A 15,136-nucleotide genomic window follows, 5' to 3' on the forward strand; every position below is an offset into this window, starting at 1 on the left:
TCTGACAGATGCAGGTCCCAGAGAATGAGGTCACAGGACCCCCATCCAGTCTTGAGAGGCGGCCGCCGGATCCAGCCGAAGAATCAAGGTGGCCAAGCAGGGGTGCGGCTCTCTCCATGGATTCCTATTGGCGTTACAGACGTAGCCAAGCTAGCTGTGACTAGTCCTAGCTCCTGATCTGACTCTTTTGTCTGATTGAGCCCAAAACGCGTCATGCAGCAATAAAGGACTGTCTATGTGTTTAGCTAAAGTAAATAAAGATCTTTCATGTAAAACTTCTCCATCCGCCACCTGACAGAGGAGCTCGAGATAACAGATTGCGATGGCGCTGCTACACTGTAACAGAATGTACATTAGCTCGTTGCACATATGGAACGTGTTGGGATGTTGTTGTCGTTTTCTGCAGCGGTCCCTCCCTGCGAGCCTCACATAGGGGTACGGGCCTGTGGCGTGATCAGCGTACACACCAGGGATAGGACAAAGTGTACAGCTTCCTGCTGTAAAAAAAATAATCCAGCTCCCAACAATCACATGGACGTTGCAACATTTTCATGACGAGCCGGAATTTTAAGTAAAAAATCTAAAAGACAAGATTCCAGAAAGGACCCAGATAAGACTTGTAAAGCATCAAACAACATATGGTTCTAATAATAAAAGGACAGGGCAACGAGTTACACTTAAAGGGGTTCTAAAATATTGTAATTTTTTTGCAATTGATCAGACTTTGTGATTCACGCTACGGATTTGCTTCCCTAGGACAGATCTTGGGGACTGCAGTTACATATGCTCCTGTGGACGTGGCTCCGTGTAATCCCAGGGGCTCCTGTAGCGGCGGTCAACTAGATCTGTGCTTAGGGGCCAAACTGCCACAGAGAATAAAATTACTCAGTGTGAGCGTCAAGTCATTTTTTTTACACTCAGAAAACCTCCTGATCGGGACTTAAAACAAATAACATTACACAACTAATATGGATATTAATAGGATTTCCCAATTTTTTGTAAATAAAGCTTAAAGTGTAACTAAACTTTCATAAAACTTTTGGACGTGACATAGCGACATGTCAGAAACACGGCCAAATATAGGACATGTCATGAGTTTTACGCAGCGCACATACACTGCGTGAAATTCACTGACACTCTGAACGGCCCCATTAAGTAACATAGGTCCCTGCGACGCGCGTAGCATGGACGTATTATACGTTCGTCTGCATAAGCCCTTAAATGGTGTAATAATCAATAAACAAATCCAGAGGCCAGTGTCAAATCACCATGGGTGGTAACGTGTAATAATGGGTGTGTGTATGTATCAAAGTGAACTATTGTGGTTGTCGTAGCGACAGTATGTAAACAAAACATAGTATGGCCTGGCAAGGATCAAAGTGTAAATTCAAATAAACATTATGGTACTAGTGGTAAATCAGTAGTGAACAATGTATAAGTATCCGCAAGCGATAAATACCTAATAGGCCATCTTGTCCAGGAGATCATATAAGCGAACTAGATACTCTGTGTATCCAGCGTGTGGCGCACTCGTCAGAAGCGCCATGACGTCACACGTGATGCCGAGGCCATGGTGTCGCATGCTTTATGACACAGCCGCGTCCCATGCATCAAAAGAAGGGTGTGACTGTAAGGCTGGATTCACACGAGCATGTTCGATCTGGAGGACGGAACGTATTTCGGCCGCAAGTCCCGAACGCTAGGAGTCCCTGCCTCGCTGCGAGAAAACTGTCCCGTACTGTAATCATGTTTTCAGTACAGGACAGTAGTTCCACGGAGACGCAGGGACTCCTAGCGTCGTACATAACTATGATACTAGGAGCCCGGCTCCCTGCACTGTGTTCGGTCCGGGACTTGCGGCCGAAATACGTTCCGTCCTTTACGGACCGAATATGCTCGTGTGAATCCAGCCTAAAGGGGAAAAACGTACGTCATGACGTCAGACACTATTTTGTATGTGACCATGGAAATGGATTTCCATGGATACGTTAAAAATAGCGTTGGATATAATTTTTTCCCCTTTACAGCCAGGTCCTCATTTTGATGCATGTGACGCTCCTGGGTCATCACGTATGACCTCATGGCGCTTCTGAGTGCGCCGGCGCCGCACGCTGGCTACACAGAGTATCTAGTTCGCTTATAATATCTCCCGGACAAGATAGTCTATTGGGTATTTATCGCTTGCGGATACTTATACATTGTTCACTACTGATTTACCACTAGTACCATAATGTTTATTTGTATTTACACATTTACACTTTGATCCTTGCCACGCCATACTATGTTTTGTTTACATACTGTCGCTACGACAACCACAATGGTTCACTTTGATACATACACACACCCATTGTTACACGTTACCACCCATGGTGATTTGACACTGGTCTCTGATCATTACACCATTTAATGATCGCTGCTATATTATCTTGCATCTAAAGTGATCGCCGGGGCGGCTGTTTTTTACAGAAGGGTTGTCAACTCTTTTAAGGCATTCCATACCAGTCATTTAGTTGACTTTTTTTCTATCTAAAAACATATATACATAAATAAAAACTGTAAAATGTAATTATAATAAAAAGTTCACCTTGGAGCTACATTAGGCCTTGTTCACATCTGTGTTAGTATTTTAGTTTTTCTGTTTCGTCATAGGAACAGTAAAACTAAAAGAACGGCATTGCCACATCAGTTACATGACAGACCAATGGCACCCGTCGGACCCCTTTTACTTTAACAAGGACCGTCAGGTTTCCAGGTGTCTGTCATTTTACCGGGAAAAAACAGCGCAGCTTGTTGCACTATACTTTTCGCCATTTTAGATGGAATCTGCTACAAAGGCTCTTAGCTAAGCCTCCAACACAGGTGTGAACAGAGCCTTACATATTATCTTAGGAAACTTCCTCATCAGCACTTCCCATATATTAGTCATATCAGCATCTCTGGCCTCACAAGCAGGAACAATAGTGTTATTTAGCAGGAAAGAGGTGGAGAAGTAATATTCTGATGTCTTGTCACTCTGATCACTCCACCTACGATATACAGGCTGCAATAAACAGCGCCTCCATAGAAGCAGAAGATTTTAAAACCCTGCCGCCACACTGCTGTATTATTAGCATGGCTCCTACTTGTAAATGTTATAATGATGGTAATAAAGTGAAGGTTCCCCTTTAAACAAGTCAGATGGTCATTGGTCGGTGTCAGTGTGTCGAGATCGCCATGGATATCCTAAAAGCGGAAGTCAACAATAGATCTAGATTCGATCTAGTGACTCGTGGGTCTCTCGGCACACAAGTTCCCACTCATGGCATCTTCTGTTATGTATAGGGGACCCTTCACTTGCTGAATGTGTCAACCTTCATAATTTTTTTAAAAACTGAATTATTTATGATCCATAGCGCACGCACGTCCCCGGACATCTCTATCCAACAAAACTGAGAATCCCATGTTCCGACGGTCCGCTCCGCTCACGGTGAGGAAAAGCGGAGGCCTCTTTTGGGTTGAATTCTTTTTATCCGCTCTCCAACGTGTCCGGATATATAGTCGGGATCATTGCTGTCATTATCTGTAGGACCAGAACAGACCCAGAACCAGTCGCTTGAATCTGGAAAAGTCTCACTTTGGGAAAGTTCAGAGTCGGCCCCTTGAGGAGTTAAAACTTCTTCAGGAGTTTTACCTTGTAGCAATTTTTGGTCTAGATACTGGTTGAGGATATTCGGAGGTAGTTTTGTTACGTGGACCCTTGGCTGGTACCTCCGTGACATCAACCCCCGAGATAAGGCATTACCTTGTCCTTCATATTTACCTCCAGACATATCACGTACGGACCTGTGTTCATGATTGGAAACTGGAAAATGGCTCAATGTCTGTGCTGTAACCTGTAGGTCAGTAGACGACTTGTGTCCGGTCACATCATGCCTTGTGTGCGGATCTGAACCACATTCCAGGTCTTCAGATTGCAAGGGATCTGGCGGAGAAAGGTTTTCACGATTACCTTTAGGAATTTGACTGCAGTCGAATCCAAATATCGCAAAACATGGTGGTTGGGCTTTATCCACTGCGTTTCGACCCTCAGGAGGACCATGGACCGGGTCTAGCGTCCTACTACCAGCAGGTTGCTGCACCGGGCCTTCGGCTTGTGATATACGACGTCCAGTGTCTTCACACAAATCAGGACTTTGTTTTTTCTGTGCGTAATTCCGCCGTTCTTCATACCGGGCTTTAACATGGTTAGTGTTTTGCTCTGGTTCATCAGCGGGTATTGGATTTGCTCTCTTTTTTTTCGCCATATTCATTTCCTTGGCATTATTGATACGAGGGACAGCTGAAACATCTAATACAAAAGAGGAAAAAAAAAACAAAAACATGTATATGGACAAGGGAGGGAATACACAATGATTTTACACCAGAGACTTTTTAAAAGGGCCGGTGGGCCCAGCCAACGGGCATCGAGAGCAGGATATTTCATGAATGCTCACTAGTATATTCATTGATCTACAAGGTGCCGCCAGTAAAAGCAATCTATTGTCTATGAGCATTAGATTGTTCCTCAAACCTAAAAAAAAATTGTGAGAACACTCCACAGATGTAATAAAGAAAAAACAACTTATATCTCTTTATGGGTAAGGCTGGGTTCACACGAGCATGTTACGGCCGTAAAGGACGGAACGTATTTCGGCCGCAAGTCCCGGACCGAACACACTGCAGGGAGCCGGGCTCCTAGCATCATAGTGATGTACGGACGCTAGGAGTCCCTGCCTCTCCGTGGAACTACTGTCCGGTACTGAAAACATGATTACAGTACGGGACAGTTGTCCTGCAGCGAGGCAGGGACTCCTGGCGTCGTACATAACTATGATGCTAGGAGCCCGGCTCCCTGTAGTGTGTTCGGTCCGGGACTTGCGGCCGAAATACGTTCCGTCCATTACGGACGTAACATGCTCGTGTGAACCCAGCCTAAGGCTCCATGGTGCGGCATTGACATGGCCACGATGCGACCTACAGCCCCGCTGGCACCATGTGCGACGTGGCCGTCAAGTTGCTAGTTAATGGCCACGCGTTGTTGCAGGTAAGACGGCTGTGTACCAGCAAAATCCTGCGGCTGTTAATGGATACACCCTTTATGGCCGCACGATTTTGCAGCAGTTTTACCCGCAACAATGGGCAGCCATTAACGTGTAGCTTGAGAGCCGCATCAAACAGGGTGCCGGCAGGGCTGTAGGACGCATCCCGGGCGCGTCAATGCTGCTCCATGGGGCCTTACCCTAAAGGGTTTGTCCAGTAAGGACAACCCCAATATCTATATGCTCTGTGTACCACATAGAGAGGAGTCCCCACCCACCCTGTTCAGGACCCTCTTCTATAAGCCAGAGTGGAGAGGAGCGGCTGCCAAGATCAGTTCTTGCTCTGGATTACTTGGAGCTACCATGTGTTACATGTTCATTTTAATGAGTGTTGTTTAAGGCTCTGTTCACATCGGCTTGGCTCAGTTAGCGCCCTCCGTTGCAGATACGGTCATTGGGTCTCGTCCAACACGGTTAGTGTTATTTTCCATCATGGAAATACTAGCGCAGATGTGAACAGAGTCTAATATTACGTTCCCGTACATTATAGTTGATAGTCATGTCAACATATGATGGCACAGAGAGCAGCATACATCACCAACTAGAATTATTATGAAAGAGGATGAGAGTAGTAGTTTTGATAAGCTACACATTGAACTACTTTTGCCCTTTAAAGAAGCATTCACATAATGTAATGTCAAAATTCAAATTTTTATTACATAAATATGAACAGGTAAATCTACAACACAAGGCAGTAAAAGTCTAAAATCCATAAATACAAAACAGAATCTTTAAAATAACAAATAATAGAAATGTCTTAATGAGAGCATAAAACGACACCTCTTAGAGGTAATAGGACAGGACAGCCGATAAGGGGCCATGGAGAAGTCCTCACGAGCTGAACTTTAACTTACTCAGTCTTGAACTGGGGTGGGTGGGGGTGCCGGAGCGATGGTCTTCCCCTACGACGCGCGGGTCTGTGATTTGTGGAACCTGAGACACAACAAATAACAGAAACTGAAATATTCACAGAATCATCATCCGTATGACATCATCCAAGTGCCACTCAACGTCTACTCGGATGGCACCAATGTCAGCAACAGAGGCCGCCATTACCGCTCCCACAAAGATTATTACCCAGCTTTCCAAAGGCCCTGAACAGCAAATCTACCAGATATAGGAGCAAGTGATAACAGGCAAAGTTGCCATTCAGGCCACTAGGACAGCTGGATACAATCCTTATGAGAGCTGTAATAGCAGCGATGTTGTCTGACATCCAGCTTTTCCAGTAATAGATATAACTCAGCAATGGCAAATCAGAACTGGACAGTGGAGGGCGACTTAAAAACGTATATATTCCTTGCACCTCGAAACCCCCCGATCCTGATCACTGGCGTCTGTTACCTGGTGGTTGAATACAGTCTGCAGTCGGCACAAGAATTCCCACAGAAGCTTCTCGAGAGCGGCCATAAACGTGTCCCCGTATTCTAGATGCAGCGTATTCTGTAAAAGAAAGGGATACATTTTTATTTGCGCCAAATCTATAGCGAATTGTTTCTAAAAAAAAAATTTGTATCTTTGGATGTGAGCATATACATAACAGTGCAGTACATTTCTTTGCCTGTAGGTGGCAATAGCATTTTCCTTAAAGGACTAAGGCCTTGTTCACACGGCGCTCCAAAAAAAGTCATGTAAACTTGCAAAAAACTCCAGCGTTTTTGCCTCGTTTTCGGCGCGTAATTAGGACTACCAGTGACTATGGGAATTAGGCGCATTTTACGCGCCAAGAATTGACCTAATGCTTCTATTACACTACGCGTTTTTTTACACACGCGAGCGTAAAAAAAACAAAACGCGTTGTATGCATTACAATGCGTTTTCCCATTGTTGTGTTTTTCGGCGCATAAAACTCAGCAAAAACACATAGAATACCTGGCCTGTGAACAAGGCCTAAGGGCTCGTTCACATCTGCGTTTCGGAGTACCGTTATCCTGCTCTGTCATAGGAACAGAACCACGAGAATACCGGATGTTCTGGAGTTGTTGCATGAAGAAAACCCACAGCGCTCCAATTACTGTAATGGGTTCTGTCGGGTCTCAGTCCTGCAACCAATCTAATCACTGCTTTCATTTTCAGACCTGCGAAAAGCTTAAATCTGATTGGTTGCTATGGGTAATGGCTACAACCCTGTATCGTGGCACGCGGGAGATGTGGCTGTGTAACCTTACACTCTACCTTTTATGTTGGCAAATTACAACCATTATAGTGCAGAGAGGAGAGAATATATAGTAGGACGTTGGTACTTCAGTCTTACCTTTACATAATTCTGCCGAAATTTTTCATCCCGGATCATGCGGAGGATCAACTTCCGAAAATGTATTTTACACTGCCGGACCTTAAAAACCTCACGTTGGGCCTGAAAAAAGCAACAGAAGGAGATAAAACGGCAATCCACTATGTGGTGGTAGAAATACGCCAACCAGAGACACAGAAACTCGGGCCCTTCATATACAGCAGGTGGGGAAAGCTCATGGACCCAGGGCCAGGTTATAGGAAGGGCGCATGATGCACATTCCCAAGGGCCTTCACTGCCTTTGAGACCTAGGGGGCCTCTACCATCCACCCCCATGATGGCCATTCAGTGATCCGATCCAGCCGTGGAGAGGTGGCGACACATGCACGCGACTCCCTCCTGAAGTCTAAGGGAGTTGCTGGCCCGGCTGCCTCCATAACTCCCATAGACTTCAGTGGAGAGACCGGCCACCTCACCTAAATGTGGCAGTGATAGGGGTCAGACTGGGTCCTAAAGGTGGGATGGGGACACCCAATACATTTTTTGCCCAGGGCCCTTGAATTTATAGCCATGACCACCAGGTTTGCCATCAGTTTTGGTAACCAATCTTGGGCTTCGTTCACATCTGCGCTAGGGCTCCGTTCCGTCTGAGTTTTCCGTCAGAAAGGAGCCCTGACTGACACAAATGGAAGGCATAGGTTTCCGTTTCCATCACCATTGATTTCAATGGTGACGAATCCGGTGCCAATAGTGTTCGGTTGTCTCCGTTGTGCAAGGGTTCCGTCGTTTTGACGGAATGAATAGCGTAGTCGTAGAAAATGCTGTTGCGCGTTTTCCATTTGTATTTTAATTCGATTTTGTGTAGAAAAATCACTGAAAAACAGATGCAGGTCGTGTCTTCAGAGAATGTGCTGACTCATTGGAGATCTGTTTGGGAACATAGGGGAGGTGTGTGTTTTCGGAGGAAGGCAGCGGGAGGGAAGAGCGCTGCTGGTAAAATATACGGTGCCTGTCAGTCGACCAGGCAGCGCTCCGTGATAATCAGGAAAATAAAAAAGCAAGCAGCGCCACCTACTGGTATTTAGAATATTTGCATTGGCTAGATAATAAAGCAAGTACAGAAAATGCAATGTATTATTAATCTTCATAGTATCAATGAATCAAGATTGGTGAAGTATCTGGTGAGGCTTTTAGGAATCCCTTTATCACCAATCCACAGGATAGTTGATAAATGTTTGATCTCGGGACCCCGACCGATCACTAGAACGCGGATTTCAAGACCCCTGTTCATCCTCACTGCACGACCGCAGTGAGGAGGACATTGAACGGAGTGTCGGTCGAGCATGCGCTGTACTGCTTCACGGTCTACGGGACTGATGGAGAACGCCAAGTACATCGCTCGGCTGCTTTGGTCAGCCCCATAGACATTGAATTGAACGGCAGGGTGAATGCTCGACCATCACTCTATTCAAGCGCCTACTCATTGTGTGAGGGGGGGGGGGGGCAGTAAGCAGGAACGGCTTCTAGTGATCTGTGGGGGTCCCAGTAGTGGGTCCCCAGAGAACAGACATTTATCAACTTTCCTGTGTATAGGTGATAAATGTAAATTGTAAGAACTCCCCTTTAAATACAATTGTGACAACCCTTACCGCTGCTGAATCGTCGGGAAAAACAGGAGGAAAGTGACAGTTCAGTGCTGTGAGAATGTCCAGTAGGGGTTTCTTTTCTTCAATCATGAGTAGTAGGATCTGTATATATAAAAAAAAATAAAAAAAATAAGGGGACATATTAACCCCTTAAGAACACGGACAAATTTGGCCTCGAAGACCGAACAATTTTTTGATGTTTTTCCTCTTTGCATCCCGGAGCTCATAACTTTTTTAGTTTTTGTTTGATGTGGCTGTATGATACTTTCTTTTGTCATTTTTTGGTATATTTACATTATTGTTTCATTTATATACATTTTTATTTTTGCAAAAATGCAGAAAAAAATAAATAAAAATGACAATTTTTTCTTTACAGCATACACCGATCATCATAACTGGAGCTATTCATTTGTTGTGGAGATTGTCACGGTCGTGGTGATACCAAATATTTTAGTTTATTTATTTTTTGTAAATGTGCATTTGTGTGTATTTTTTTGTACTGATTTTTTAAAATGTAACATTACTTTTTGATTTTTTTAATCCCATAGGGGGATTTTTCATTTAGATTTTTTTTAACTTTAGTGTACTGGCATATATCCATATACGGATAGTACACAGGCAGTTGTTAGGGCATACCCAAGCATGCCCCAACAACAGGAAATATGGTCAGACAGCCCTGGGGTCCTTCATGAACCCTGGGCTGTCTGGCCATAAAAGGATGTCCATCAATCACTTCATAGGGATTCCCTGTGACGCGATCAAAGGGTGATTCTCTTTTCTGATTTTCCCTTTGAATGCCGCGATCAGCTTTGATCGTTGCATTTAAGGGGTTAATGGCGAAGAAAAGAGGTTTCTCTTCCATTACAGCAGGGCTGCGGATGTGTATTAGGGTGTTGGCCCGGTCCTGATCGTGCGCGAACACACTTGTTGTGCCTGCGCGATCAGCATGACGTCTATGCTCGTCATGATAATAATAATCTTTATTTCTATAGCGCCAACATATTCCGCAGCCCTTTACTATTTAGTGGGTTCATGTACAGACAATATTGGACATTACATAGTGACAAAACTAATATACAGTTCAAACAAGAGGAGTGAGGATCCTGCTCGCAAGAGCTTACAATCTATGAGGACATAAGGGAGACACAAAATGTAAAGAAGTGTTTGTTCAGTACAATGGTCCGGCCATTTTTATACACATGGGGCAGTAACATAAAGCTGCATGAGCCGCTCACCATTTTTTAAACCAAAAAAAAGAGATCTTGATATCATGCAATTATTTTGTCAAAATACAATTAAATTTTTATTTAAATACATCAATACAAAAATAACCCCCCTCCCAAATATATACTATAGACATAAAAAAAAATGTAAAAGAAAGTCAGATGACCTCAAATATGATGTCATAAATCATGAATGGTATAGACTCCTCATGAAATGCAAATACACCTCAGGTGAAGTGAATAACATATATATTCTCATAGAGCACGATCAACATGGCAATTGAAATCACAGTGCAGTAAATTTATTTAAACAACATGACCATGCTGGTAATGAGCCGCTCACCAGCCTGTATCTGTGTATGACGGACATGAAGTGCATTAGGGTGCGAGGTGTGTGGGGGATACTGATGAATGAGGGGTTCAAGATCTCATGACTAATGTAAAAGGAGGGCCATGGAAAGGAGTCATATTAGGGAATGATATTGGCTTGTCTAAAAAGATGTGTTTTTAGGGCACGTTTAAAACTGTGGATGTTAGGAAATAATCTGATCGTCTGGGCTAGCACATTCCAGAGGACGGGTGCAGCACGAGAAGAACCTTAGAGACGGGAGTGGGAGGTTTGGATTATGGAGGATTTTAATCTAAGGTCGTTGGCAGAATGTAGAGCGTAGGTAGATTGGTAGACAGAGAAGAGGGAGGTGATGTAAGGAGGTGCAGCACTGTGGAGAGCTTTGTGGGGGAGAGTAATAAGTTTGAATTTAATTCTGAAGGTTATGGGCAACCACTGTAGTGACAGGCACAGGGTAGAGGCGTTGGTGTAGCGGTCCACTGTAGTGACTGGCACAGGGTAGAGGTGTTGGTGTAGCGGTCCACTGTAGTGACTGGCACAGGGTAGAGGCGTTGGTGTAGCGGTCCACTGTAGTGACTGGCACAGGGTAGAGGCGTTGGTGTAGCGGTCCACTGTAGTGACTGGCACAGGGTAGAGGTGTTGGTGTAGCGGTCCACTGTAGTGACTGGCACAGGGTAGAGGTGTTGGTGTAGCGGTCCACTGTAGTGACAGGCACAGAGTAGAGGCGTTGGTGTAGCGGTCCACTGTAGTGACAGGCACAGGGTAGAGGCGTTGGTGTAGCGGTTGGTCAGAAAGATGAGCCTGGCTGCTGCATTGAGGATAGATTGGAGAGGGGAGAGTTTAGTGAGGGGAAGACTGACTAGTAATGAGTTACAGGAGTCCAGACGAGAGGGAATCCAAGCGACAATGAGAGTTTGGGCTGTTTCCTCCGTAAGAAAAGGGCGGATTCTGGAGATATTTTTGAGGTGAAAATGACAGGAGTGTGTAAGTGATGGAAGTGAGTGAAAACTAACCCCCAGACAGCGGGCATGCTGCCCAGGAGTTATGGTAGTACCACACACGGAGATGGAGACATCGGGTTTAGGGAGGTTAGTAGATGGTGGGAACACAAGGAGCTCAGTTTTAGAAAGATTCAGTTTCAGATAGAGAGAGGACATGATGGTAGAGACAGCGGACAGACAATCACTGGTGTTTTGTATTAGAGCAGGGGTGATGTCACGGGAAGAGGCATATAATTGGGTGTCATCAGCGTAGAGATGGTACTGGAAGCCAAATCTGCTGATGGTGTGTCCAATAGGGGCTGTGTAGAGAGAAAAGAGGAGCGGACCTAGGACTGATCCCTGAGGAACCCTGATAGCAAGAGGAGAAGAAGTAGAACTGGCAAATTACACACGGAACGAGCGGTCAAAGAGATAGGAGGAAAACCAAGAGAGAGCAGAGTCTTTAACCCCTTCCCGCTTTGGCCACTTTTGACCTTCCCGAGAGCCTCATTTTTCAAATCTGCCACGTGTTAGTTTATGTGGTAATAACTTCGGACATTGTGTCACTTTAAACTATATTTCTAGCCTCCTCCGTTTTGCGGGTTTCTCAGCTGAGACTATAGAGAGAATAATAATCAGTGTCCCGCAGCATGCAGAAATGGTATGGTCTTTAGCTGCACACGTGATGCTGTACTGAAGCTTCATGGGATTGATAGCAAAGCAGAGAGGAAGAGAAAGCTGGAGAAATCTAAGAATCTAGATGGAGGCTTTTTTAAAGCTCAGACAAGGCAGCAGTTCAAAAAATAAATACAGTATACATAAAAGAAGTGTAGAGTGTGGTATACAGCCAGGTGGGGAAAGCAGTTGCCATTGGAGGTCTTCTTTAAGCAATTTCCTAATATGTTCTGCAAAGTACCTATAAAGTGGAGCTGCACTGTAATAGCTTTAGGAGCTCACCTTCCCCCTCAGACCGGTGCTGAGCTTAGCATGGTGCCTGTAGCGGAGCAGACCTGGAACCTGTTCGTGAGTTAATTCCACAAATTCTAGAATTCTTCCAAAGTTCTGAACATCCCTCTTCTTCATCACCAGCCAGACAGCCTTGATCAGCACAGGAAGGGATGATCTTGTGTCCACCTGGGGCCCTACAAGTTAAGAATGGAAAACACCAGATCAGCGAGACGCCGCTGTTCTTCAAAACTCCAGCATTATTAAGCCTAATGCACACAACCGTAGTGGTTTTGCGGGCCGCAAATCCACGGATCCGTTGCGGTCCATTTGTCTGCAAAAAACCTTCTATTGTGCATCCATGTGCCATCAGGATTCACGGAACCGCAAAAAAAAATAATTTATGTCACCAGTTTGTGAAGCCGCAAATCCAGACCGTAGAATCACTTCTTCTGAGTTTTTGCGGCTCCCACATGGATCCATGCAAATCACGGTCGTGTGAATGGCTCCATATAAATGAATGGGCTCGTGTGCGATCCGCAACTTAAAAAAAACATGGTCATGTGCACGAGGCCTTAGGATTTGCTACCGTATATACGTGAATACAGATCTTACATCAATTACAAAATCAATACAGAACATAGGGGAACCCACACATGTAGCAGAGTTGCTACATGTGGTACCTGCAGATTTCAACTGTTCTAGACTCAAAAGGGAGCAGGTAATTTTCAAGACCTCTGCTTGCTATAAGTGAAAATAAACAGTCTCGCTTACTCTCAGAGCCTGAATGCTCGTACAGACCTAATCCTTCTTCATTGCATCTGGTATTTACAATGTAAAGCAGCGCTCCCAAACCAGTTGAGCACCATAGACGACAGAGTAGCACTGAAACTTGGCACCAGAGCCAAAACTATATGACGGGTACATGACGCGGAGCTAGGAACCATTCTTGGCACCTGTCGCTATAACCAGCACTGTAACACCAGTATCCTATATCACTGCAACATTGCAAAATCCCACTAAAATATTCCATTTTGGTTGTATAATTTAGCCATATTTGCAGGGATGGGGTGTATAGACAAAAATACCTAATAGATGCGGGTCCCACCTCTGACACCCTCACCTAATCAGGAGAACCGGGATCCGATGGCCATAGAATTCAATGAAGAGATAGCTGGGGGAAGGGGATCCCCTACAATTCTCCCTTCCCCCCTAGTCTATAGAGGTTCCCCCACATATCTCCCTTCCCCCAGTCTATAGAGGTTCCCCCACATACCTCCCTGCCACCAGTCTATAGAGGATCCCCCACATACCTCCCTGCCACCAGTCTATAGAGGTTTCCCCCCCCCATATCACCCTTCCCCCATCCTATAGAGGTTCCTCCACATATCTCCCTTCCCCCAGTCTATAGAGGTTCCCCCTCATACCTCCCTGCCCCCAGTCTATAGAGGATCCCCCACATACCTCCCTGCCCCCAGTCTATAGAGGTTCCCCCACATACCTCCCTGCCCCCAGTCTATAGAGGTTCCCCCACATACCTCCCTGCCCCCAGTCTATAGAGGTTCCCCCACATACCTCCCTGCCCCCAGTCTATAGAGGTTCCCCCACATACCTCCCTGCCCCCAGTCTATAGAGGTTCCCCCACATACCTCCCTGCCCCCAGTCTATAGAGGATCCCCCACATACCTCCCAGCCCCCAGTCTATAGAGGTTCCCCCAAATAACACCCTTTCCCAATTCTATAGAGGATCCCCCACATATCACCCTTTCCCCATTCAATAGAGGATCCCCAACATACCTCCCTTTCCCCATTCTATAGAGGATCCCCCACATACCTCCCTGCCCCCAGTCTATAGAGGATCCCCCACATACCTCCCTGCCCCCAGTCTACAGAGGATCCCCCACATATCACCCTTTCCCCATTCTATAGAGGATCCCCCACATATCACCCTTTCCCCAGTCTATAGAGGATCCCCCACATATCACCCTTTCCCCATTCTATAGAGGATCCCCAACATACCTCCCTTTCCCCATTCTATAGAGGATCCCCAACATACCTCCCTGCCCCCAGTCTATAGAGGATCCCCCACATACCTCCCTGCCCCCAGTCTATAGAGGATCCCCCACATACCTCCCTGCCCCCAGTCTACAGAGGATCCCCCACATACCTCCCTGCCCCCAGTCTACAGAGGATCCCCCACATACCTCCCTGCCCCCAGTCTATTGAGGTTCCCCCTCATACCTCCCTGCCCCCAGTCTATAGAGGTTCCCCCACATACCACGCTGCCCCCAGTCTATAGAGGATCCCCCACATACCTCCCTGCTCTTAGTCTATGGAGGGTCACCCACATGACCCGGTAATACTCACCTGATGTTACTGAACTTTGCCCGCTCATCTCCACGACCTCCTCCTGTACATGTCCAAACTCATCTCCACACACGCACCAATCACAGAGCAGTTAGTGCCTCACAACCAACCACAGCACGACCAGTAACCTCCGACCAATCACAGCAAAGCCTTCATTTCCTGCCCAATCACTTTTCAGTCGGCTTTATCAATCTGTCCAATCAACTGAAGGTATCTGTGTGCGCGTTCCCTGTGCGTTCCAGACGTCAGCGGAGCGCATTCTTTTGCGTTCCAGGA

At 45.8% G+C, this 15,136-nt stretch overlaps 1 protein-coding gene across 3 annotated transcripts; it reads right to left on the reverse strand.

Moving 5' to 3' along the window:
• Positions 1–2,365: 2,365 nt before the first annotated feature.
• TINF2 (TERF1 interacting nuclear factor 2) lies at positions 2,366–14,965 on the reverse strand. 3 transcript variants are annotated; one of them, XM_075837118.1, is made up of 7 exons: positions 14,861–14,965; positions 12,506–12,690; positions 9,000–9,098; positions 7,372–7,473; positions 6,462–6,560; positions 5,972–6,050; positions 2,366–4,327 (listed from the first exon to the last, which is right to left on the reverse strand). In XM_075837118.1, the coding sequence occupies exons 1-7, from the start codon at positions 14,886–14,888 to the stop codon at positions 3,462–3,464; spliced, it is 1,458 nt and encodes a 485-aa protein (XP_075693233.1). In that variant the 5' UTR covers positions 14,889–14,965; the 3' UTR covers positions 2,366–3,461. The 3 variants fall into 3 exon arrangements, with proteins under 3 accessions (XP_075693233.1, XP_075693235.1, XP_075693234.1); XM_075837120.1 differs by lacking the exon at positions 14,861–14,965 and adding an exon at positions 14,809–14,843; XM_075837119.1 differs by lacking the exon at positions 14,861–14,965 and adding an exon at positions 13,617–13,698.
• Positions 14,966–15,136: the final 171 nt, after the last annotated feature.

The sequence above is a fragment of the Rhinoderma darwinii genome, chromosome 9, assembly GCF_050947455.1.
Source record: "Rhinoderma darwinii isolate aRhiDar2 chromosome 9, aRhiDar2.hap1, whole genome shotgun sequence".
Taxonomy (NCBI): domain Eukaryota; kingdom Metazoa; phylum Chordata; class Amphibia; order Anura; family Rhinodermatidae; genus Rhinoderma; species Rhinoderma darwinii.

What these genes read in the sequence shown, in the direction of transcription:
- TINF2 (XM_075837118.1), bottom strand. Translation starts at nt 14,888, where the DNA reads ATGAGCGGGCAAAGTTCAGTAACATCAG. An exon ending in GCAAAGTTCAGTAACATCAG is followed by an intron (nt 12,691 to 14,860) that starts GTGAGTATTACC and finishes CTTAACTTGTAG; the next exon opens with GGCCCCAGGTGGACACAAGA. An exon ending in AGACTGTATTCAACCACCAG is followed by an intron (nt 6,051 to 6,461) that starts GTAACAGACGCC and finishes GTTGTGTCTCAG; the next exon opens with GTTCCACAAATCACAGACCC.